The sequence below is a fragment of the Equus asinus genome, chromosome 14, assembly GCF_041296235.1.
Source record: "Equus asinus isolate D_3611 breed Donkey chromosome 14, EquAss-T2T_v2, whole genome shotgun sequence".
In the NCBI taxonomy this organism is placed as follows: domain Eukaryota; kingdom Metazoa; phylum Chordata; class Mammalia; order Perissodactyla; family Equidae; genus Equus; species Equus asinus.
Genome location: NC_091803.1, coordinates 3,418,230 through 3,442,608, shown reverse-complemented (window position 1 = coordinate 3,442,608; position 24,379 = coordinate 3,418,230). Strand labels below are relative to the sequence as shown.

The 24,379-nt window shown below is 44.6% G+C and overlaps 1 protein-coding gene across 3 annotated transcripts in view; it reads right to left on the bottom strand.

The window, feature by feature from the left end:
* SDK1 (sidekick cell adhesion molecule 1) overlaps positions 1-24,379 on the bottom strand; it is an 865,901-nt gene that overhangs the window by 149,707 nt on the left and 691,815 nt on the right. For all 3 annotated transcript variants that reach the window (XM_070484134.1, XM_070484135.1, XM_070484136.1), the window contains 4 exons: positions 19,036-19,151; positions 17,160-17,352; positions 8,702-8,800; positions 1,820-2,011 (listed from right to left, as the gene is read on the bottom strand). In XM_070484134.1, coding sequence (XP_070340235.1) covers positions 1,820-2,011; positions 8,702-8,800; positions 17,160-17,352; positions 19,036-19,151 — 600 coding nt within the window. The remainder of the gene's footprint in view (positions 1-1,819; positions 2,012-8,701; positions 8,801-17,159; positions 17,353-19,035; positions 19,152-24,379) is intronic.

Below are 24,379 nucleotides of genomic sequence, written 5' to 3'. Positions count from 1 at the left end.
CTTCTCAGATCCCGCTCTGCAGTTCTGGGGCAGGGCCCGCCCATCACGGTAAGGCTGCGGGTAGATGCTTCTGGAGGCCCGCTAGCCCATTTCCCTGCCCCGGTGGACAGTGTCCAAACCATCCCAGGGAAAACCTGGTCACACACATGCATGTGCTCCCAATGTTACCCTCAGTCACTGTACGAAAGCCATTTCTAACAAATAAATAATAGGCCATCATCATCTTCACTAGTTATTAAAGTAGTAACAATATTTTAAATATGTGCTATGGGAACTAGCTATTTATGTAGGATAAATGAGTCTTCCTGTAAGCCAAAGACATCTTTGTTAAAAGAATAAATTTATTTTGTAAACACCTTTAAAAAAATCCGGATTGCCTCAAAGCGTGATCCTTGCCCCGCTGCATTGGCATCACCTGGGAGCTTGTTCCAGAGGCAAATTCTCCAACGTCACCCCAGACCCACAAATTAGACACTGGGGAGCGGGCCCAGCAATCTGTTTCTAAGGAATCCCCAGTGATTCTGACGCACGTAGAAGTGTCAGAGCCACTGCCTTACGGGGAGGACAAGGCCAACTGTCTATGGGTGGACAGTGAGACTTGCTTTGGGACACTGCTGGGCTCAAGGCTCCCCTGCTGGCAGGGCAGGTAGCTAATGGCTTCTAGAAAGTACCCTCTGAGGTCACAGTGCTCCGAGGAGAGGAAACACCCTCCCCCTCCTCCTTCTCTGCCACCACATCTAACTTGGACCGCGGGTATCCCATTGCACGCAGCCCCTGTGAGGAGAGGTGGGGATGGTGAACACATCTCTTCCGAGGGGATTCTGTTCTCACCGCGTGCATTTTATTTGCTTGGTCTTCTCTTCAGAGCATGTGTGTCACCCTCCCAAGAAAATGATCAGGTCATGAAAACTGAACTGGATGTGGGGTACATGCTGGTTTCAACCTTTCAGGGCCTTTCAAACGAGGCAGTCACGCTTTTCTTAAAGACCGAAATAAGGCAAACTGACATCTTTTAAATAGCAAGAGCCTGATGGCTTTACTTACAGAACGGAACTGATAGCCTCACAATATTTCCTCACATTCACGGGTATGTGCGAATTCCTTGCAAAAGCAATTTCATTTTAAACATAAACTTTAAAACTGGAGAGAAAAATTTGAGCAGCAATTTTCCCAAGCTGACATGAGCGTGCTGAACATTCGGGAAGATGACCTGAATCTCAGAAGGACACGAGAGCGCCCACACCGAGGAGCAAACCCCACCACAGCGGTTTGCCTCGCAGGAACACTCTCTCCTCAGGTTCCCTTAAATTTGCCTCTCTCCGTCTCTTTACTTTGCCTTCCCACCTTGTCTATTGTTTTTTCTTAACTCAAATCCAAGTTTTCATTGTTCTATTGAGTGGATAAAGTTCTATGCTTCCTATTCTTCATTTCGATATCATTATTTCCTCTCTCTCTCTCAAATAAATAAATAAAGCCTGCGTTTTCCTTCTGTGTGGGCCTTGTTTGTGGTTTCCCTGGAGGGCGGGCCCTCATCCCAGCTCCCTCTGTGGAATCCAGATCTCTCCTCCCTCACCACAAGTGCACTCTCGCCAATCCTCACCCCGAAAGAAGAAACGTTAAGCCAGGATCAGAAAACACTGGAAAACAAGGCTGACGTGGGTCATCATCCACTTATCGCTAGACCGTCTTAGCTGGAAGCTGACACCGCTCTTTGCAAGGCTCCCGGCGGCTTCTGTACAAAAACGCCAGTTGACTCCGAGCGTCAGAAACCCCTCAGGAAGACGCACTAGCAGGGAGACCACAGCACGGTTTTACTGACCTGGGGGCACGCCAGAGGAAATGGTGGACGAAGTCGCCAGGCCAGCCCCCGCTGCAGTGACGGCAGCCACCTCGATGGTGTAGGTGGTGAGAGAGGACAGTCCTTCGATTTTATGCTCGTGCGTCGTGCTGCTCAGAGTGTGTGTGAGCCGCGAGTCGCTCTTCCCGTGCACCTCCCAGGAAATCTGATAGCCTAGAGGGCGAGAACACAGTTAACGTGCGGTCTCCTGACGGCCCAGGGCGGAGGCTGGCTGCCACGCTGCTATCTTTGTAGATTTGAAACAATGGAAAGCTCACCAGATCTGCTGACGTGTGATGAGAAGCCACTGCCCTACTGAAATGAAACCTAGAGTCGGGCGTGCTTCCTCTGTGTGCCCGGAGAAACCTCTAGGGCACCACCTCTTGGTCCACAGGGGCCGTCTTCCCCGTGACAGAGCGAGCTGCCGGGGCACAGCGACCTGGCTGATGTTTCGGTAACCTCAGTACCTGGGGTGTGCATTGAAGAATGATGAATGACGATTGCCAGCCTGCTGGCCTGATTGAACCTTCTCTTGTCAAATTATGGATGCATTGCATCAATGTTTCCGTTTTTATAAGCTGATATCTTCCTGATACAGTACCCTAAATCAGTAGCTCGCTCCTGGGTTGTAACCAATTTGTGGACATACTGCGACCTTTTCCTTTACAAAATGACTGACAGGACATGCTTTTATTGTGCAAAGTTCTCTGCTTTAAAACATTTCTCTTTCCGCGAGCGCCTGAGTTTTGCTTCTAGCTCCATCTCCCCTCATTGGACCTCTGGTTTTCCTAGAGAAATTTGATTTCCCCTGTACTCTGTTCAGCCCAGAAGGGCCTCATGATCACTATTTATTCCACCTCGGATTCCATCGTGATTTTGGGCTCAGAGAAAAAAGACCCAGCGAGCTCCTGAATCAGCCCCCTTGGAGGGGAGTTGATGAGATTAGAGAACGCTTAAGAGCGTCTTGTAAGGAGGGAGGCAGTGATGGAAAGAGCTCCCAGGCCCAAAGGCAAAGGGAAAATGCTGGCTCTTCCTTCTTTCCAGTCAATAAACTCGGGGACGCTGCAGCACTAGGAGGGGTCTTAAAGCTCCTTCTCATTCTGATGAAAGCAATAAATATAGCCAGAAACTTGCACTTGCAGGTAAACAGGAATTTAGAGGAGAGCATCTCAGGACTCTAATATTTTGGAAAAAAAAATTAATGTTGGAAGCCACTGCCTGTCTGCTGTCCCACAGCCCTCATACGGTCAGCAACTTCTGTGCCTGGCACCAAGGCTTCCCAGCTGGGGTGGTATGGCCAGGACATCCAGGGAGCAAAGGCAAGCAGAGGTGGCCCTGTCACTGGGGCCCCAGCACACATCACAAATCCCACATTACCTTAGCTGCTGACTGCTTGGGGTTGGCTCCTGGCTTCTGGGTCTCTGCCCAGGCCCGTGAGGACAACTGAACCCACCTTTGTCTGCAGGACCCTGCCTGTCAGGCCTTGTCTCTTTCTCCTCCTGGGGCTCGCACAGGCTGACCACTCACCTCTGCCCTTCTCCCACTCCCACCCCTGACTCTGGACCTTAGACTCTCCTCCTCCTCAGGACCCACCTTGATGTCTAGCCTCCCTCATTCTCAGTGGACCAGCACCAACATCACGATGCACTCAAATCCATCAGTTCTCCCCTTTGTGCTAATTCAGAATTTTGGAATTAACTGTGCAATTAAAAAAAAGGGAAAACCCTTCTGGGCAATGAATGTTAATAACTTCAAATACATAGAGAGTATTTACAATGTCCCTGCGGTGCTCTGAGCACTTCGCACAGACGAGTTCACTTAATCCTCACAACAAAGCCCTGAAGTTGGAGCCATCATCCCTCCCCTTCTACAAAGGAGAAAACCAAGGAGCAGAGGTCCATGAACTTGTTAGAAATTGGCAGGGTTTCTAGGGTTTTCCCAGGCTCTTCATGTCTCCCCAGAGCCTCCTTCCACACCTCCTTCTCTCCGAAGTCCTGATGTGTATGAGTAAACGTGAAAACCATCCCTGACCGTGGTAGGTGATGCCTGATAAGTCTCTAAACAATTTGATACTCAGGGTCTTCCCTGGACGTACAGGAAGAGAAGTCTTTGCTTAATGTCATTGCCTTGTCTGTCAGACAATTTTATTTGTCAAAGCTATTCCTCATCAAAACTTACTAAAATACAGCATCTTGCTCATCATGGCAGCCTGGGGCCCAAACAGCAATTCTGGCATCCTTAGTAGGGCAGCATTGGTAGCATTTATGAGAACCAAAATTGATAATCCAGTATTCCACAATTGTTGTAGATAACTACAGAGCCTCATCTACTCAGGTGAGGCCCAAGGAAGCAGGAGCAGAAAGGAAGCGCTGGCCCAGACGCATAATAAAAGCCGACACGCCACGCTCGCAGCACACAGATGGACAGAGCTGCAGGCATGTGGTGGGCAAAGAGGCTCTCCGATTTATGCACAGCTTTTGGGGATGTGCACGGTAGCTCTGGCTGGTGAATGTTTCATCTGGCTCCAGCGTGAGAGACAGGAAAGGAGAGAGCCGCCCGGAGCCAGGAGCCGGGGCGCCTCCAGTTGGCGTCCTACCTGCTCCCAAGGGCTGCCTAACTGAGACTAACGACCAGAGGAGCTTCAGAAATAATTTTCTGTTGATCTGAAGTAAATTCCCTACAAGAGAGCAGTACATCCAATCACAAACTGTCTGTCTGCATCCCGGCCCTCATAAATCAGAGTTTACGGAGGGAGAGTGGAAGATGCTGAAATTTACAATGAGAATGCGATGGGCAATTTGCTTGGGCGGGCACGTGGCCGCCCCCTGCTCGGCTTCCCTCTCGTTCTGGGCCCAAATTAAAACGGAGGCAAGGGGGGTGCTCACCGTGCACCAAGGCTGATAAAGTATGGCTTTCTGCAGGGCGTCTGGGCCATAAAGTGGGCCTGTGCAGAGGACCAAACTATTACAGTGTCATCTGCCTTGGCAGCAGCCTTTCACAGCAGCCTACAGCATTAACAGGGAGGCTCCAGAAGGACGGTGGCGCCACAATGACAATTCCTGAAAGTGGCCTTTGCAGGCTGGGTTTGCCCACAGACACGGTTTTTCTTTTGCTCTACTTGGTAAAACACCTTCAGCATGAAACAGACTGTGGTCCCTCCGGCATGCTCCACTGGAAACCATGTCGATTTGGGGGGTGCCGACCTGTCTGTCAGGGCAGAGCGCCCAGCGCCAGGGAGAGCTTCATTGAGCTCAGGGGTCACCAGACAGGTGACTGGAGGGACATCAGTGAGGACAAGGAAATAACAGCCATCGGTCTCACCTGCAGGGAGGCCCTCTTCCTCTATAGCCTTCACCAGAGAGCTGAAGGCCTCCACTGCAGCTTCCAGGACTCCAGGCACATTGTATAATGTGGTGGGAAAGGCAAGCACAGCCCAGACAAAGCGAGGTGGGGACAACGTGGCCGCGAGAGGAAAAGGCAGAGCATCTGCCTGGAGCTCTGATCAAGCCCCTCGATGCTACAACCACGCCGTAAGCTCCCAGCTCAGGATCAGTGCCAGCTGACTCCGACTCTGAAAAGCCAGAGCTTCGAAGGCCAAGTTCCACAATAAACAATAGGCTGTTGCTTGTAACTACATGTATTTGTTTAAATAAAATACGAAAATGAGTTCATTAAGGCCTATTAGCTGGTAAGAACAGATGATCATAAATTGGAAGTATTGGCAACCACTGCTTAGCCCTGAAATGTTGGCTCCACTAAAATGATTAGACCCGTGGGTTTCCTTCAAGATTTAAACCAAGACCGAAGTGTGCAGTGTGTTTAGAAAGGGCAGGGCAGGAGCTCCACGTGCGGGTCTGTAAGGAAGGAAGTCCTTCTGTGTCAAGACTGCCGACCGTGAGTCCTAGCCAATTTCTGAAACACAGTTGACAGGGTCGTAAAAGCCGGCCGGACAGATGCAACTGCTCTGCCTCTCGCCCACGCAGTCCCACTTCTGAAATCAGAGGTGAGCACAGCTCTAATTCAGGCACCAGAACTGGTCCCCGAGGGGTCTGAGCTGGAAACCTGTTCTTCCAAACGGTAGCCGTGGGCTAAGTTCCTGGTGTCCTTGTGTTGTGTTTTCCCTGCTCGGGTTTGCTGGTTTGTTCCTGCCTTTGTGGGGCTGAGAGCAACATTCAACTAAACTGGATTCCTGCTGTCTAGAATGTCCCTCCCCGGCCCCAGACTTTGTTTAACTGTTTACTTGCAGTAGGAGATCTTTTTATTTTATGTATTCAACACTTGCAGTCCTATACTGAGAAGGCTTCAGAATGCACAGCGGATCGGGGTTTTGAGATTCAATTTTGACGGCGACTTTTTCCCATTCCTGGAATTATGACATTATCTAAAGTGGGATTTCAAAACAGCTTCCCGAGGGTAGCACCAGATTCATAAATTTGCTTTATTTGAAAGTTAGGGTCAGAGGAGGAATCAGATCAATGAGGCCCTTTGTGATATGATCTGAGCGCCCCAGGGTTCTGGCTGAGTTCAGATGACTAGACAGCATTTTGCAGATAGGAAGTGGGAAGGGTTGGCACCAGGAGGTTTTCTGAGTTATGGGGGAGAAGGGAGGAGTTCAGTGTAGGAACACAGTCCCCAGGCTATGTGCTGGGGCGCCCAGGACACTGAGGGAGCCCCCAGAAACAGCACAGGGACACAAGGATGCTGGGCGCCTCTCACCTGTGTCTGTGGGATGCAGTGTGAACCACTAGCTTGAGTTGTTCACAACTTCAGGACCAGAGCGTGCCACTTGCGCTTGGATACGTTGTGTCTTTGCAAAGCTGAGTTTCCGGTGGCTGAGATAAAGTACTACAGGAAAACCCAGGGGGAAGAGGAAATAGGTGGTGCGGTCCACTCTGACTCCATGTTTGAGAGGCTGGGTGGTGCCCAATGGTACACACAGCCCATCAGGAGCTAGCTGGTTATTTAAGGAGGAAATACAAATATTTTTTCTTTCAATTAATACGTATCATTTTTTCAAATGGTTATCAAGTTGTTAGGATATAAATACTTATTAAATTGTTTGCACCTAACTACATAATACAGAGAACTGTTAGGTATTTCTTTGGCCTGTGTACATTGAGAAACTTGGAGAGATACCAAGATTGCTGTGAACCCAGGAAGACGGGAGCCTCTGGGCTGGGGTTAGGAGCACGGTTCCAACCCCACCTCCAGAACATTGATGACACGGAGGCAAAAATACAGACACCCGGATCCCCATGTTGGTTCAGCCACCTGCTGGCCATGTGACCATGGGACATTTCTGCCCAAGGTCTCAGACAGGGGTGATAAGACGCACCTCGTGTGGTTGTTCAGAAATTAAACAGGATCCTGTAATGCTAAGGTGCCTACCTGTGGGAAGCGCCCACGGTCACTCTTGCTGCTGCTGCCCAGGACACACAGGAAGAAGGAAGGGGCCCCTGACCTCGTGGCCAGGCAGCGGGGACCGCTGTCATTCCTGATCTCAGTCCATGACCAGTTTCTCAGGTACACCAGCTGATATGAGTATACTTCACGGACTAGCGGGCACGTGACGGATGACATAGGCTTCTGTGGGCGGCTGGACAAGGTAACCACCGACTGAGGGACGACAGAGCTCAGGCTGCTAACAGATTCACTAGCAGGATGGAAACGACTCGATCAGGAGCTGGGTCCTCCTGACTCTCAGGGTCCAACTGCAAAAACAGCCAGGTTGGAGCCCCTGACATGATGTGAGATGCCCCAGAGTGCCTGCCACGGGTTACGTGTCCAGTAAACAGGTGACCGAGCTATAAGAATATTAAGTGGCCGGCCTGACATTTCCAGGAAAGCTTACTGAACGGAAAGGGACGCCTGCTCCGAGCCGGCCACTTCACACCACTTGCTCAGTGAATCCTCCCCACAGTCGCACGAGGGGTCTTGCGATGCCCACGGGTGGTGAATGGAGGGTCTGAGAGGTAAGCTGAGGCTCCCAGAGCGACCGAAACAGTGAAACCCGCGTCCTCCCCAACTTCACCTGAGGCCAAAGCCTGTGCGGCTGTTACCAAACGTAGAACTTGTTTTTCCAAAGCCAGATTTTAATTAAGCTTTACCCTGAAAGGTTTTCAGAAACCTCTTCTATAAAATAAAATCATTACAAACCCTACAGCAGGTGAGCTGTTCCCAGAGACACCCGCAGCCACGAGGGGAGCGTGGGCTGTTCGGGGGCCGCTGGGGCGCGGGCCGGCTCCCCCCTCGCCCGCCTCTCCTCGTCCCTAGGCCCTCCCAGGAGGCACCGTGGGGAGGGTGAGGGGCACGGCGCTCGGAGTCGGGAGACCCAGGCTTCGTCCTGGTCTGCCGCTGGCCCGCTGGGGGACCAGGGGGAGACGCCGGCGTGGAAGGGTCGGGTCATCACAGTGGATGAGCAAAGCGCCCGCACACAGGAGGTGTTCAGGGCACATTTGCTGAATGAAGGACCAGTCACCTCACCTCTCTGAGCCTCAGTTTCCTCACCTGTAAACGGTCATGATATCCACATCTATCTTCCTGTGTTGCTATGAGAATCGAGGGAAATAAACTCATATGAGAGAACACGCCGTAAAATGATGGATTCTCACTGATGGAAGGGAGCCCAGAGGTTTGTTAAGACAACTCAAGGAGACTAAATCTCTGAGCCCCGAGGTTGAGGTGGAGCTCTTGGTGGCAGGCTCCTGGCTGTGGTGGCTGAGTCCTCTCTCTCTGCCACGTGGCCAGTGGCGCTAGAGAAGGCCACGGGTGTGCGGCCACTCTGTCGGCAGTTTGCTCTGAGCCAGCCCACCTCTCGTGCTGGGGCAAACCTGTCTTTTCTTTTCGGAAGGCAGGGACACTTGCCTGTAATGATGCCATTCTTCTCCAGGGGCTCCTGCCAGCTGACCTTGAGAGACGTGTCCAGAATCTCCGTGAAACTCAGATGTCCCACAGCTCCCGGCTCTAGCAATTAAAAACAAAGGCATCTGTTAACCCAAGAGCCCGATTCTCTTTTGGTCAAGATTTGTGTGGCAAGTTCTAACTATGGAAGGGAAGTGGTGAGCCAGGGCCAGAGCCAGAGGCCAGAAACCTGCAGGAAGTGTCAGCAAAAACCCAAGAAAGGAGGGAATTCAACATGTTAAAGGCATCCTGGCTGTAGTCACATAAATTATTTGACTCGGCTCATCCCAGCCATGTAGAGAACTGAAGAGACCTGCAGGAGCCAATCCATACGCAACTCTCTCTCCTCTCCTTGATCTGAGCTAATGAGAACAATCAGGCTGGCTGGACCCTGCAGAGCAGCAGCCTCCAACCGGCGTCCCCAGATGTGCCTTTGCAGCTGTGTGTCTGGCTTGCCTGGGGCGTAATGACCTGAGCACCCGGAGCAGGGCGGGCCCCAGCCCCAGGGCGATGCCTGCCGACCTGATCAAGAATTCCAGGCTGCAAATCCCCGCTCACTCTCCCCAAGGACTCTACAGGGGCAGGGCAGTGGTGAGAAAGTTCCAGCAAAAATGCATGCTTTCCCATGAGGTTCTTTGCACCGTAGCCCTCCTCCTCACACGGTGGGGTGGCATAGCAGAATTGTGGTTCAATGCTGCTGGAGTCAGAGCTGGGTTTGAAACCTGGCTCCACCGTTTGCTGGTTGTGCAATTACTTAAACACTCTAAGCCTCAGTTTGCTCATCTGTGAAACGGGGAAAATAAAAACAATTCACTCTGCACAGTCACTGTGAGAATAAAACTTAATAAAACAGGAAAGCAATTATCAGGTCCCTGGCCCCACAGAAATGCTGACTGACGTTAGCTGCTGTTATTATTACTATTAGTTGTCAGTTATCATCTCTTCAGAATATAAAGTCATTTCTGGGGAGAGCTTATTGTTGCTTTGAAAAGCACTTGAGAGACTAGGCCTGAGAGGGAGCACATGAGTTCAATAGGCCCAAGGTCCTGGGCTCTCAGAGCCAGAGGGACATTACAGACCCCATACCCTCATCCCTCTCCCACTTCAGAGCTGCAGAATTCCCGCCAGGCCCAGGGTGGTGAAGCAACTGCCAGACGCACAGTCACAGAGCTCAGTCCAACAACCAGAACTCCTGCCTGCCCTGGAGGGGCGGCGGGACAGAGAAGTCAAGTGTGGGCAGGACCGCAGGAACACCCAGGGGGTTCTGACACCCCCTGATGCTCCAGCTCTCCTAGGTAGGGTCCTCACTGCTCCGACCACAGGTCCCGCCAGGGCCAGCTGCCCCGTGTGGTGGTTGGAGTGGGAAGACGTGACGGGAGATGTTCCCACAGGCGGCTGGTTTATCCCAGCTCTGTGTGGGACATGGGGGAGCAGATGGAAGAGGAAATGCTGGAGGAGGCTGGAACCTTTTGACAGAATGGGGAATGGGGCGAGGGGAAGGAAGAGGGACGGGCTCCACCGGTTCCTAAGCCAGGCCTGTGCGGGCGCCAGCAAACACCCGCGTCTGTCATTTCCACCAGCAAGGACAGCTGCTTGGCTCAGACCTGCTCTGCTCACCTCTCTACGATCCCCCCATGCAGACCCCTCCCAGTGCCCACTTCAGGAGATAGGTGGGAGACAAAGTCAGGGAGGAGGAAAGGGAGGTTCAAAGTCAGAATTGGAGACTGAAGAGGAACAGAAGGAGAATGGAGAGGAGACGGGAACCGGATTCGTTTCCGCACATGTCAATCAAACACACACTCCGCGCTGGGCAGGGAACACCAGGTGCCTCCTGAGAGCACCGGCCACGTGACTCCTGGGTGAACCTCTGAACCACGCCACCCGAGATCTGTTTAATAATAACAAAATGCAGTTTTTAAAGCTTAAAATGGGAGAGCGTAAGATCAAGGGTGTTTGTTGTTCTGCTGGAGAGCAGAGCTGGGGCGATTCCCGCAGATGGGCCTCACCCTGCTCTGGCCACGGTCGGCCTTGCAGGCACAGACGGCAGTTTTCAAGATGGATTCAACCTCAAGCACTCAGGTGGTAGTTGGACAAAGCCCCTGAACACAACTTGTAATTTTTGAGAAATGTAACAGCCTCCGCAAATACACTCACCTGGGCAAAACTTTCAAAAGACTTTTTATGGATCAGCTCGAACGCTCTGACAAATTTCACTCTTCGCTTGTGGAAGATGGTGAAACAGAACAGCTGTCAAGACCGTCTCAGCCTCCCCCAATTTCGAGTTTCCAGAAAGACATTCTGACGGATTTTTGAACTGACTTGTTCTTTTTTCGATCGATAGAGCAGCAAAGAAAGCTTTTTGCTCCTTTTATATTCTCGGTGTTTCTGCTTCCTGGATTCCTGCCCAAATGTGCTGTCCTCTAACTCTGCTGGAACCAGCTGGCAGTGTCTTAGGCTTAAAATTTATATTCCGTCTCCTCTTTGCTGCGCCACCCGCCCCTCCCGGCTGCACATTCGTATTCATTGGTGCTTTGAAAGAGAAGGCCGGCTGGATGCAGAACGAGCTACAGCGCCATCAGCGAGAGAGCAGTGGAGGCCGCTCGTCCAGCACCTAAAGTCCAAACTGCTCTCTGAAAGGCTGCGCCCCGAGCAGATTTCAACCCGACCTTGAATCTTTCAATGAGATAGCCCCTACTTGCAAGGATGCTTTGTCCTTCTAAACAGGATAAATGGGCTCCCTGCCTATCCGAAACTGGTGGTTCAGTTAGAAAATTCTACAAAGATGACATGGCTCCCAGTTTTCTCAATTCCCAAGGAGGAAAGTCCCAGTTCCTCTTTTCACTGACTAACGGTGGGTCTAACTGCATCTAACGTTCTAGTTCCCGGCTACAAAGCTTTATGGGCTGTTTCCTGAGTTTTTGTCTGTTTGTTTAACTGGCAACAACGGGGCTTTTTCAGTAAAGGATTCAGCCAGAGTCTTCTCTCTTTTATTTGAAGAAGTTCTTTTCTTTTGCTACTTTTTATTTTTAATAAATATCCTCTATAAAGTCAAACCTGATATCCAGTTGGACCTGGCTGTGTTTGTGCTGGGGGGTTGACCCTGCCTCTTCTTTCAGTAAATGAAATAGAGGAAAACAGCCAAATAATGAAGAGCTACGAGGGGGACGCTTGATAGACGCTCCCAGAATTCATTACCACCTCCCTTAGTCACCAGGGACCTCCCTTCCCACCTTGCCTACCAACGTAAGGAACGAGGCTGCTTTTTCCTACACGTTGAGTGGACAATGTGCCCTTCACCCCAGCAAGAGTTGTTTCCTCTTCCAGAGGTCCAGCATGGGACCTCTGCTCGCCTCAGTCAGGATTCTCAGTCCCAAAGACTAAGTTCCTCCCCAAACCAGCCTCCCTGCACATGACTGTGCCAGACCCAGGGAGCTTCTCCTTTCTCTTAAGCCCCCCACACAATTTGTCCACCTAATTCCCAAAGCGACTTTATCCTCTTAAGCGGCTTTAACTGCTAAGAACCTTATACCTCAGATGTTCTGAGGTAGAACTGACGTCAAATATTTCCGTCTGTGGCCAGACCACATACTCAATTATATTCCCTAACTTTTTCTTGGAAAATAAGGTCACAATTGCTAATTGCTAGGACTCCCAAACCTACCGAGATGTCCCACAGGCATCACACACTGAGTGTGTCCCGGCTAGACCTGGCGTCCTAACCCTAAACTTGTATTCCACATTTTGGTTATTGGCATCACCATCTACCCGGTTACATAGACCAAAGTGTGTGGAGTCATCCTAGAGAATTCCTTCTACCCATTTCCTAAATTTAATTAGCCCCCAGTTCTCTGTGACACGTCTCTAGAATCTCCCCCTGGTGCTGTCTCCCCTGCCTGGGTTTAGGTTCTCATAACTTCTTGGCTTCTTCCCAGATTCCTTGACCTTTCTCTCCAATCCATCACCACAAAGCCCCCAGACAGAGCTTTTGAAGCCACAGAGCCACTCAAACAACACCACTAATGCGAATACTTCTGTGGTTCCCCAACTCCTAGACGTCCTTGTCCAAGAGCCTTAACTTAGCCACTGACACTCTTCTGGATCAGCTCCCACCCCCACCCCCATACACTCTGCTACGGACATGCTAAATACCTCACATTTTCTCAAGCACTTTTCTATGCTCTTTGCCTTTATGGATTCTATTTCTTCTACCTGGAACGTCTTCAGCGATTCTCTGCATGAAAAGTCCATCTATCAAGGTTGAGCTCAATTGTCACCTCCTCTACAAGACTGACCTGCCTCCCCAGGCATTTGCTGTCACTCTTCACTGAGCTGCCACAGCCACTTCTACAGACCTCCTTCCTCAGTGGCACTGACCTCAGTCGTGTCCACCTCACATCCAATTAGGCTAGGAGCTCTCAAGGCAGAGGTTGTGCTTACTTATTCTGCAAACCCTTCAACACCCAGCTGGCTATCTCCCACATAATAGGCATTCTACGAACATTTGAATGTAAGTACATATGCGTGTTTGTATGTTGGACAGATGGACGAATGAATCAATCCACTATAATTATGATAGGTACAATAGGCACAGGCTTGATGAGATAGCCACAATTTTTTTTTTTAAAAAAGGAAAAGGCTAAACTTGATCAACTTTCTCCTTTAATCCTAAACTCTGATGAGGGGTATACAACGTTTATGATTGAAAAGCAGAATATACATTATCTTTTAAAGTACTCATAAAACATTCACTAAGATCAATCATATCCTGGGCCTTAAAACAAACCTCAATAAATTTAAAAGAATTGAAATTATACAAAGTGTGTTCTTTTACCATAATGGAATCAAGCTAGAAATCAATAGCAGAAAGACAATAGGAAAGTGTCTAACATGTGGAAATTAAAGATCATATTCCTAAATAATCCTTGGGTCAAAGAAGAAGTTTCAAAGGAAATAAAAATACATAGAACTGAATGAAAATAAAGCATAAAATATTGAACAATGTGGGATGCAGCTAAAGGAGCATGAAGAGGAAAATTTATAGCACTAATTGCTTACATAAGAAATGAAGACAGGCCTCAATTCAATAATCTAAGTGCTTACCCCAAGAAATTAAAAAAAGAAGAGCAAAATAAACCCAAAGCAAGTAGAAGGAAGGAAATAATAAGAGCAGAAATCAAAGAAATTGAAAATAGGAACGCAATAGAGAAAGATCAATGAAACAGGAAGCTGGTTCTTCAAAAAAATCAATAAAATCGATAAATCTTTAGGAAGAATGACAAAAAAAAAAAACAAACCCAAAACACTAGTAGAAAACAGATCACGAATATCAGGAATGAAATAGGGAATATGACTAAATATCCTGCAGCCATTAAAAACATAATAAGGGAGTATTACTGATAATCGTACACTCACGAATGCAACAATTTAGAGGATTGATTTCTTTTTTGAAATTTCTTTTTTATTTTTATTTTTTTGAGGAAGATTAGCCCTGAGCTAATATCTGCCACCACTCCTCTTTTTGCTGAGGAAGGCTGGCCCTGAGCTAACATCCATGCCCATCTTCCTCTATTTTATGTGGGATGCCTGCCACAGCATGGCTTGTCAAGTAGGTCCACACTCAGGATCTGAACCAGCGAACCCCAGGCTGCTGAAGCAGAATGTGCGAACTTAACCACTGTGCCACCAGGCAGGCCCCTAGAGAATTGATTTCTTGAAAATCACAAACTACCAAAACTCAACCAAGATGAAATAGACAGCTGAATAGCACTATAACCATTAAAGAAATTGAATTTATATTTAAAAAGCTCCCTTAAAAGAAATCTCCAGACTGAGAGGATTTTACTGGAAAATTCTACTGAACATTTAAAGAAGAATTAGCACCAAATTTTACACAATCTCTTCCAGAAAACAGAAGAGCACAAAACACTTCCAAACTTATTTTATGAGGCCAGTATTACCGTGATACTAAAACCAGACAAACACAGTGAGTAGTACAGGAAAGTGAAACTACAGAGCAAAATCTCTCATGAATTTAGATGCAAAATGTCCTCTATAAAGCATTAGCAAATTAAATCCAACAACAAAAATATAATTATACACCATGACCAAGTGGGATTTATTCCAAGTGTATAAGATTGGTTCAACATTTAAAAATCAATCCACCATATCAATCAACAAGCTAAAAAAACAATATCAATTAATATCAATTGATATTAAAAGAAATTGAAAAAATTCAACATTTATTCATGACAAAATCTCTCCGCAAGTTAGTAATAGAGGGGAATTGCCTCACCTGGATAAAGAATAGCTAAAAAAGATCATACTCAACAGTCTAAGACTGAATCCTTTCCTTCTAAGATCAAGAAGAAAGCAAGAATGTCTGCTCTCACCGCTGTTAGCCAACATAGTACTAGAAATTCTAGCCACTACAATAAGGCAAGAAAAAGAAATAAAAGGCATATGATTCGAAAGGGAGGAAGGGAGGGAAGTGGGTATGGCTATACAAGAAAGATCTTTGCGGTGTTGGAACCATTTAGCATCTTGATTGTGGTAGTAGATACACAAACTTACACGTGATAAGTTGTATAGAACTAAATACACACACACATACACACTAGAACAAATACAACTGGAGAAATCTAAATTGGATTGGTGGGTTTTATCAGTGTAAATATCCTCACTGTGATATTATGCTATACTTTTGCAAATGTTACCATTGGCAGAAACTGGGCAAAGTGTGCATGGGATCTCAGTATTATTTCTTACAACTGCAAGTAAATCTGTAATTATCTCAGTAGAAATTTCAGTTAAACAAAAAACAGAGAGTAGATCAAAGGTAGTGTATGAGAAGAACTTCCAGGATCAGTTAATAGTGGCAGAGTTACTTTCTACTTTATCTTTTTTAAGGAAGGTCACTGGTCTTGAAAGTTCAAGAAATCCATTTCTATTCTTCCTGTGTCACTAATTTGACACAACCTTAAGCCAATAGCACACGGTTACAGTAGGTGGTGGGGTGAAAGCCAGGCTGCCAAGGGTTATGGGGAGTGTCAGAGGTTAGGAGGTCAGAGTAATCAATTACACCGAAAGGAAATAAGGAGCTAATTGGGTGACTCAAGGGGGCAGCACAGTCAGGTGAGGGAGACCCGAGTATATCTGTGGGTTGAGAAAAGGTCAGACTCTTCATCCTCTGAGAGAAGAGGGAAGATAAGCAAGAATAAGAACAAGGGAAACTCTGAGATGGAAGGGGAAAGTGAGGAAGCTCATCTTGGATGGCCTTGACCTCTGTAAATGCCGTCTGCTAAGAGGACAGGGAAGCTGAGAGCCTCAGGGAGCAGGACAGCAGAGAAATGGCCACTGCACCAAGTAGAGATAAGTAGAGAAGGCTGGACCACACACAGAGTCCAGCTGAGTTGCGAGAGGAAGAAGTTGGAGGAGAGAAAAGTGGCAACCTTGGCTCACTTTTTTTTTTTTAACTTATACTAGTTATAACCCTTCTTATAAAGGGAGTACATACTCATTGTAGAAATGAGAATATGCAGAAAAATACAAAGAAAAATGTAAAAAAATACTCATAATCATGCCACATAGAGATAATAACGGTCAAAATTGTGACATATTTCCTTCAATATCTTTTCTCAGCTCATACAGTTTTATACAAGTGCATTTTTCTAAAATTTGGACCTCATATAGTTTTGTATACTATTTTTTTTCACATAACAGTAGATCATGATTATTTTCTCTCAAAACTTTTAAAAATAATTACAAAATATTTACTGTATTGTCATCCCATAAGTTTTTCAATTATCCCCCGTTGGAAGCTTTGAATGTTTCCCTTTTTTTTCAATTACTAATAATTGTAATGATCTCCCTGTATATAAATCTTTGTGCACATATGTGATCATTTTCTCAGGATGACTTCCTTAGATAATGTGTTCCAGAAGCATCAGTTGGCCTGAGAGCAGAGAAGAGCTGGTTTGAATTGACCAGATGGGGATAATGGACAGTCAAGGGCTTAGAGGGGCTCGAATGAAACGCCCCTGGGGAGGGTCAGAGAGCAGGGGCTGGAAGGCCTGAGGGGGATTCAAGAAGAAGGTAAGGGGATTAGAATTTGAAAGCTGAGTAAAAGGAAGTCCAGCAAGACCAAAGGCTGACCCCACGTCTGGAACTAGACACCTTCTTGCCCTCAGAGCTTCCTCCTCTAGCCAGGCTTCCTTCCATATTCCAAAGACCACCTGCCGCCAAACAGTATTAATACTGCTCAGTGACTTGTCGCCCCAGGATGCGCAGACTGTGAACACTGAGAACGTGGAGTTTCCTAATGACCCTCTCTGCTCTCGCCCAGAGCTGGATATGGCAATGGTCCGAACCTCTTTGACAACTGACTTATGGCTGTTGATACGACACAGGGCAAAGGATTACTCACTGTCTTCGTGAGTCCATATGAGCTGAGGCGCACTGGGAGGCCCGTCCCCCGGAGTGGTGAAACACAGGACCGAGGTGAGGTAAGCCGTGAACTTCTTCAGGTTAGTTATATACCCATGGTGGACTCCATGGAAATCCGGAGCAATGGTGACTACAGTGCTGGCCTCAGGGACATCAGCTGGCCACGCTAGGAGCTGGGAGGGAAGAGGTTGAAAAAGCAATCCTTGTTAATTGCATGTCTTCACTCTCAAGTCTGCATCGGAGTTTTATTTTACAATGACACTGTTTTCAAAGAAAGTAAAGTCATAATTGAGAAACTCCATAAACTCTACATTTTATAATCTCACTGAAAAATACTGAGTTTAAAGGATACCTCATAGACTACCGAATACAAATATGTATATTTATATATTTTATGTATGTTTATATAAGTATCTACTTTAACTCATATCGGAATAGCCGAAACTCCTCAAACGTTCAGCTTCTCTTCACTTAAACGTGTTATAGAACATGCATTTTTTTAACAGTAAGGAATAAAGACAACACCATCTGTTATTCAATTGAATCAGTAAAATGAAAGATAAATACAAATGTTTTTCTAGATAGACACCTACTCTGATTCAAAAGGAAGCCCTTGACTCAATGGGAACAGTCTGAATTATTTATAATTTCTATCACACTAGTTTTCTGAGAAGGATTTTAGGAGGTCGATTACAATTGTAAGGAAATATGGTACATATACATATTCCAAGGGAAGTTGTTTTAATGTTTGGGCAACATTACATATGAGTGTGACTTTTAATTCCTTTGACACCAAACATTTCCAGGGTTAATTAGGTCTGAAAGTTGACATCCTGCAGGACACAAAAGTGTATTTATATAGATAAAACTAACAACTAAGCCATGGAATGAACACTCCAGTCTTGCCAATAACACTTGACAGGAGAGTCAAGAAGGCAAAATCATCTTGGTTGATCAATATGATTTCCTACCAAAAAATCTTCTGACCATAGATACCTCTGGGGGTAAAAGAAAAGGAGGGGTAAATTTCTAGCTATGTCTGCCTTTCTAGCGAAAAAAAAGTGTTTTATAAGTTGAATCCAAATGGAAAAAAAATGAACTGTGTGTCTGAAGAAATAACACTCTGAATTCGAAATTACCGAGTATTCAAGCAAACTAGATGGAATCTCTTCTCTACAATGATCTTCCCTGACTTTACTGGTCATTGCAGAAGGTTAGTGAATGTGCTGTAGGTAAAATTAAGATGGGCTCCCGGGTCCACCCAGGAGAAGGTGATCTAAAAGGTCAGACAAACTCTATGCTTATGAAGGTAACATACTCTGGTAGCTAAGGATGGAGAGAGGTTGGATGTTGGCAATCTGTCAGTGTCTCTAAATCAATCCAGGTAGGTACCCTCAATCAACTGGTCTCAGTTCTATAAACAGAGCTTTCCCTAAAGTAGAGAGAGGGGAGAAATAAAGGTCCTTACTTCATAGAAATGTCACTCAATTGCAGCCAGCGTCCCTCGTTCTAAGTCTGTGTTCTGAGAGGACTCACTTCCAGGAAGAAGTAGTTTGTACGAATGTTGATTCCAATCAGCCGAGATAGATCTCCCACTGACAATTTTAAAGTGAATGGTCTTTCTTGTAAGAAATGGCTCTGTTATGTGTGAACCATCCCCTTGAAAACTAGTAATTTGAGTTTCTGAGCCAGTATAGCTGTTGATAAAACCTCCGTGACCCCATCAAGGTCAACATGCTCTGTAGCTTGATGCCACGGGTTCCTGGTAAAATGAGAGGTGAGCGGCCTCTTCACTGACCACAAGAGCATGATGTACCACGACAGCCACCCAGAGGCTCTAAACCGAGGCCATGTACCTTGTATCCCTGGTTGATGCCGTTGATAAACTGCTGAGGTGGAGGGTTCCAAAGGAACTGAATGGTTGTGGAATTCACAGCTTCCGCCTGCACGTTCTGTGGGGGCGCAGTAGGCACTGTTCCAAGGCAGTCATCAGAAACAGCAAAACAAATGGTGGGAGGCACAGCAGGGAGGAGAGACGAAAAAGAAACTCTTAGCTGCCACTCACGATTCACAGGCAATTACAGCGCTGAGAACAGGAAAGTATGATGAATGTTTTTCGAAGCTAATAGTGGCATTACAAAGAAAAAAAATTGGGCTGTTTCTCATTTTCTGTTGGAGAATTCTTTAAGGCATAGGCAGAAAGGTGGACTGGATCATCTCATTCCACGATTGAGCCTTTCGTAGAGATCCTAAGATTGATACTAAATGAAAGCTTTCTCTGACTTCTCTTCCAATTACCCAATATTTGAGATCAAGACAAGGTTTCATCTAGAAATCCACCTCCCTCATTGTATACCAATATGTTTCAAGTCAAACTATCTTTTATATGAAAAAAATCATCTCCCTCTCATATGTATTGCTGTTTATTCATTTGGAGACTAAATTTGTCTTTGTCGCAGAGGCCACCATTTTAAAATGTTTCCATTGTTTCTTTATTCCACTCAAATGTTTATTCCATTATTTATTTCCATTTCTTTATTTTACTGAACAGTTTATATTGAACCCAATTATATACGTGCCAAATGGCCTGCCTTCCAGGAAGTCCCATTCTGGGGGAGATACTCATGGAACTGAAACAGGCAAATCACTCTTTGGAGCAGTAAACACAGAGGGCAGGACAAGCAACTCTGCCCTAGGAAAGTATGGAAGTCTTCAGAGCTGGAGACACTCGGACTAGGTCTGGAAGAAAGGGTAGACCTTGGAAGAGGGAATGCCTTGAGAAAGGCATTCTTATCTGGGGAAATGAAGTGAGCAAAGGCATGGTATTGAAACCTGGTGAATGGTGAGAAATAGTGAGCGTGGCTAGATATGGGTGTCTTGGGCTGAGGAAGTGGACAGGTCACTTTGGGGATTGCCTCACATGCCTAATGTAGTGGTTGATAATGGATGAGATAGGCAATGGGGAACCCCATGGTTCTGAAAAAGGCAGTGATGTGACATGGCTAGCTTTTTAAGGATGATAACCCCAGTGGCCTCTAAAGAGAGGACCAGCCCACTGACTATGCCACCAAACTTTCTTCAGGGTGCAAAAGAAGGTCCTGGTTCCTTAAGAGCTTGTTTCAAAAGTAAGAGACAGAAGCTCAAAGGATCCTTCAGCTCAAGGTAAAGAAACAAAGACGAGGGTCTCCCGGCACAGAACACGTGGGATAGACAGAGCATGGTCCTGTTAAAAATTACTACACCTTTCATTATTCTCTTTTTCTAAAGCTCATCTCATTAGGCAGAGATGAAAAAACATAAAAGCCATTCACATCTCTCAAGTCTACTCTTCCAAATCATGTTTTCTTGCCCCATATACTCTAGACTCTGGCTATGATATCCTCTGGTCCCTCCCTCCACAAGTCACCAAAAAGAAAACTGTCCTACCTCTCAGCATCTCTCCAATATTTGTGGATTAAAAATGGCCACAGGGATTGCTATGTCTAGGAAGTAGAAAGTTGGAAAGAACGTCACATCCACCTCAGAACAAGAAAAAGCTGAATAAACTACAAAATCATAACTTTTCTTGAGCCCACAAGAAAGCTGAGGTCAGAGGGAAACTGAGCAATCTGAAATATAAGAACAGATGGGTCTTTCCAAGGAGTAAGGATGTGAGCGCTGTCTCATCTGTGACAGAGCAGGAGAGAAAGAGACAATGGACATCATACAACTGGGTAAGGAAAATTCAGCTAAAATTTCTTAATGACTTGTTAGACGCTGAACGTGGGCTAGCATGGGAGTATAGAATGTTTATGCGCTACAGACACACAAAAGAGATACAACATATATAGAGATAACAAAGTTGAGAATTACAGCAGCCTTCTCATAAGAAACTATGTGAGCCAGAAGGTAATGAAGTGATATCTTTAAAGTACTGGTAGAAGAAACTATTGTCCCAGAATTCTATGTCCTGTGAAAATAGCTCTTACACATGAAAGCAAGATAAAGGCATTTTCAGAAAGACAAAAACTGAAAGAATTCATTACTATCAGACCTGAACTATGAAAAATGTTAAAGGAATATGACATCAGACAGATACCAAAACTTTAAATCTATGCAAAGAAATGATGATTTCTGGAAATGGTTAAAATGAAGGTAAATATATTGTATATTTTCTTATTTTGACTCACTTTCAAAAATAATTGGCCATTGAAAGCAAAATTAGTAGTAATTTATTGTGGGCTTAAAACATATGTGAGAGTAAAATAAATAGCTACAATGGCACTAAAGATACAGTATATATCAAGACAAATTATAATTAATTAATGATATATATTTTAAACTTCAGAGCAATCACTAAACAAGTTTGAAAAAGAGATATAAATAAGGCAAGAGTGGAAAAAAATAATGTAATTATTTATTAGGTAATAAAAATACCAAGTTAATCCAAAAGCAGGCAGACAAAAAGAAGAGAAAAGGAAAAAATAAGAGAGGTAACAAATAGAAAACAATTAGCAGATGGTAGATTTTAATCCCATCATATAAATAGTTATATTAAATGTAAGTAGTCTATACATACCAATAAAAGACAGAGTGTCAGTTGGATGAAAAGCAAGACCCAACTATATGGTGTCCAAAAGAATCTCACTTTAAATATGAAGGCATAAACAGCTTAAAAGTGAAAAAAAAAAAAAAATAAGAAAGAAAGAAAAACTATATACATGGAAACACCAATTAAAATAAATCTGGAGTGGTTGTAGTAATATCAGACAAAGTAGATATCCTACCAAGAAATAAAACTGGTGATAAAGAGGGACATTATATAATGATGAAGTGGTCGATTCACCAAGAAGACTTAGCAATCCTAAATTTGTATGCAACCGAGCTTCAAAGACTAGAGGCAAAACTAATAAAACGGAAAGGAAAAACAGACAAATCTACTACTATATTTGGAGACTTCAATACTCCTTTCTCAAAAAAAGTAGACAAAGAAAATTAGTAAGGATATACACGACCTGAAGAACACCATCAAGCAGCTTGACCTACATGATATTTACTTAAAAATCTACCCAACAACAGCACACTGCACATTCTTTTCAGTTGCACATGGAACTTAACCAGGATAGACACATCTGAGCTATAAAACAAACCTAAACAAGCTAAAAATAATTGAACTCACAAAATGTATGTTTTATGACCCCAATAGAATTCAACCTGAAATGAACAGTAAGGTATGTGGAAAATCCCTAAATATTTGGAAATTAAGCAATACACTTCAAAATAACACATGAGTCAAAGAGGAAGTAACCTGGAAAATTAGAAAGCATTTTTAATTTAATGAAAATGGAAATACAACATATCGAAATTTGGGGATGCAGAAAGGTTAGGGAAATTTACAGCATTTGCATGTTCATATTAGAACTTAAGTTTCTACCTTAAGAATCTACAAGAGTAAATTAAACCAACAACAAGCAGATGGAAGGAAACAGTGAAGAAAAGGAGCAGAAATCAGTGAAATGAAAATAAAAACATAGTAGAGAAAATCAATGAAGTCAAATGCTGGTCCTTTTAAAAGATCAATAAACCTCTCACCAGACGGATTAAGAATAAATGAGAAATCACAAATTACCAATATCATCAATATTAGGGGTTACCTCTACAAATCCTACTGTATTAAAAGAATAGGAACATTTTGAACATTGTTCTGCTCATAAATTCAACAATTTCCATGATATGGACAAGCTCCTTAAAAGAAACACACTTCCAAAATCTACTCAAGAAGAAATAGATAAACCGAGTAGTCCTACAGCTACTAAATATTTGAGTACTTAATTGAAACCTTCCAACAAAGAAAACTCTAAGCACATAAGGTTCACTGGTGAATTCTACCAAGCATTTGAAGAAGAAATAAAAGCAATTCTGAAGAATTACCCTGACACCAAAATCAGAAAAAGACATTAAGAGAAAAGGAAACTACTGACCAATACGCATCATGGACACAGGTGCAAAAATCCTCAATAATTTATCCTGATCAAGTGGGGTTTATCTTATAAATGCAAGGCTAGTTCAAGATTCCACTATCAATCAGGGTAATTCACCATATCAACAGAAGAGAGAAAAAAACCCATATGATTATCTTAATAGATTTAGAAAAAGCGTTTGACAAAATTCAACATTCACTAGTGATTTAAAAAAAACCTCAAAGTAGGAATTGAAAGGAACTTACTGAACTTGCTAAAGGGCATCCTTAAATACCTACAACTAACATCTTACGTAAGATGAAAGACTGAATGTTTTCTCCCTAAGATCAGGAGCAAAGCAAAGCTATCTTTCTCACCATTCCTATTCTGGAAGGGCAAGCCAGTGCAGTAATGCAAGAAAAAACAAATAAAAGGCATACAGCCTGAAAAGGAGGAAAAAACCCTCAATACCTGTCTATTGACAGACAGTATAATTGTCAATGTAGAAAATTCCCGAGTCTACAAACTAAATGTTCTTAGAATTGAGGTTAGCAAGATCACAGACTACAAGGTCAAAATACAAAGTCGATTATATTTCTAAACATGAGCAATGAACAGTTGGAAATTAAAATTGAAAAGTGAGTAACATTAAGATAACTATTAAAACATGAAATTGATATAAATTTAAGAAACCATGTGCAAGACCTGTATGCTGAAAACTACAAACCACTGATGAAAGATGTCAAAGACCTAAGTAAACAGACTCAGATCATATTAAGGGATTAAGGGATTAAAAGACAACATAATGAAGACGTCAACTCTCCCCACACCGATCGATGTATAGGTTGAGTGCAATCCCAACCAAAATCGCAGCTAGAATGTTTTAGAAATTTAAAAGCTAACTTTAAAATTTATATGGAAAAGCAAAGTAATTAGAATAGCCAGACCAATTCTGGAAAAAGAAAAAAACCAGACAATCTTCACTACATGATATGAAAACTAACTATAAATACACAGTAATTAAAGCAGAGTGTTATTGGAGAAAGGATGGACACATTGATCAAGGAAACACAGAGTCCAGAAATTACTCACATATATCTTAATTGGTTTTCGATTAAAGTACAAATGCAATTCTATGGAGAAAGGATAGTCTTTTCGACAATTGGTGCTGGAAAAAAGGGACATCCATATGCAAAAAAAAAAAAAAAAAAAATTCTGGATCCATACCTCACACCATATACAAAAACTAACTCAAAATTGA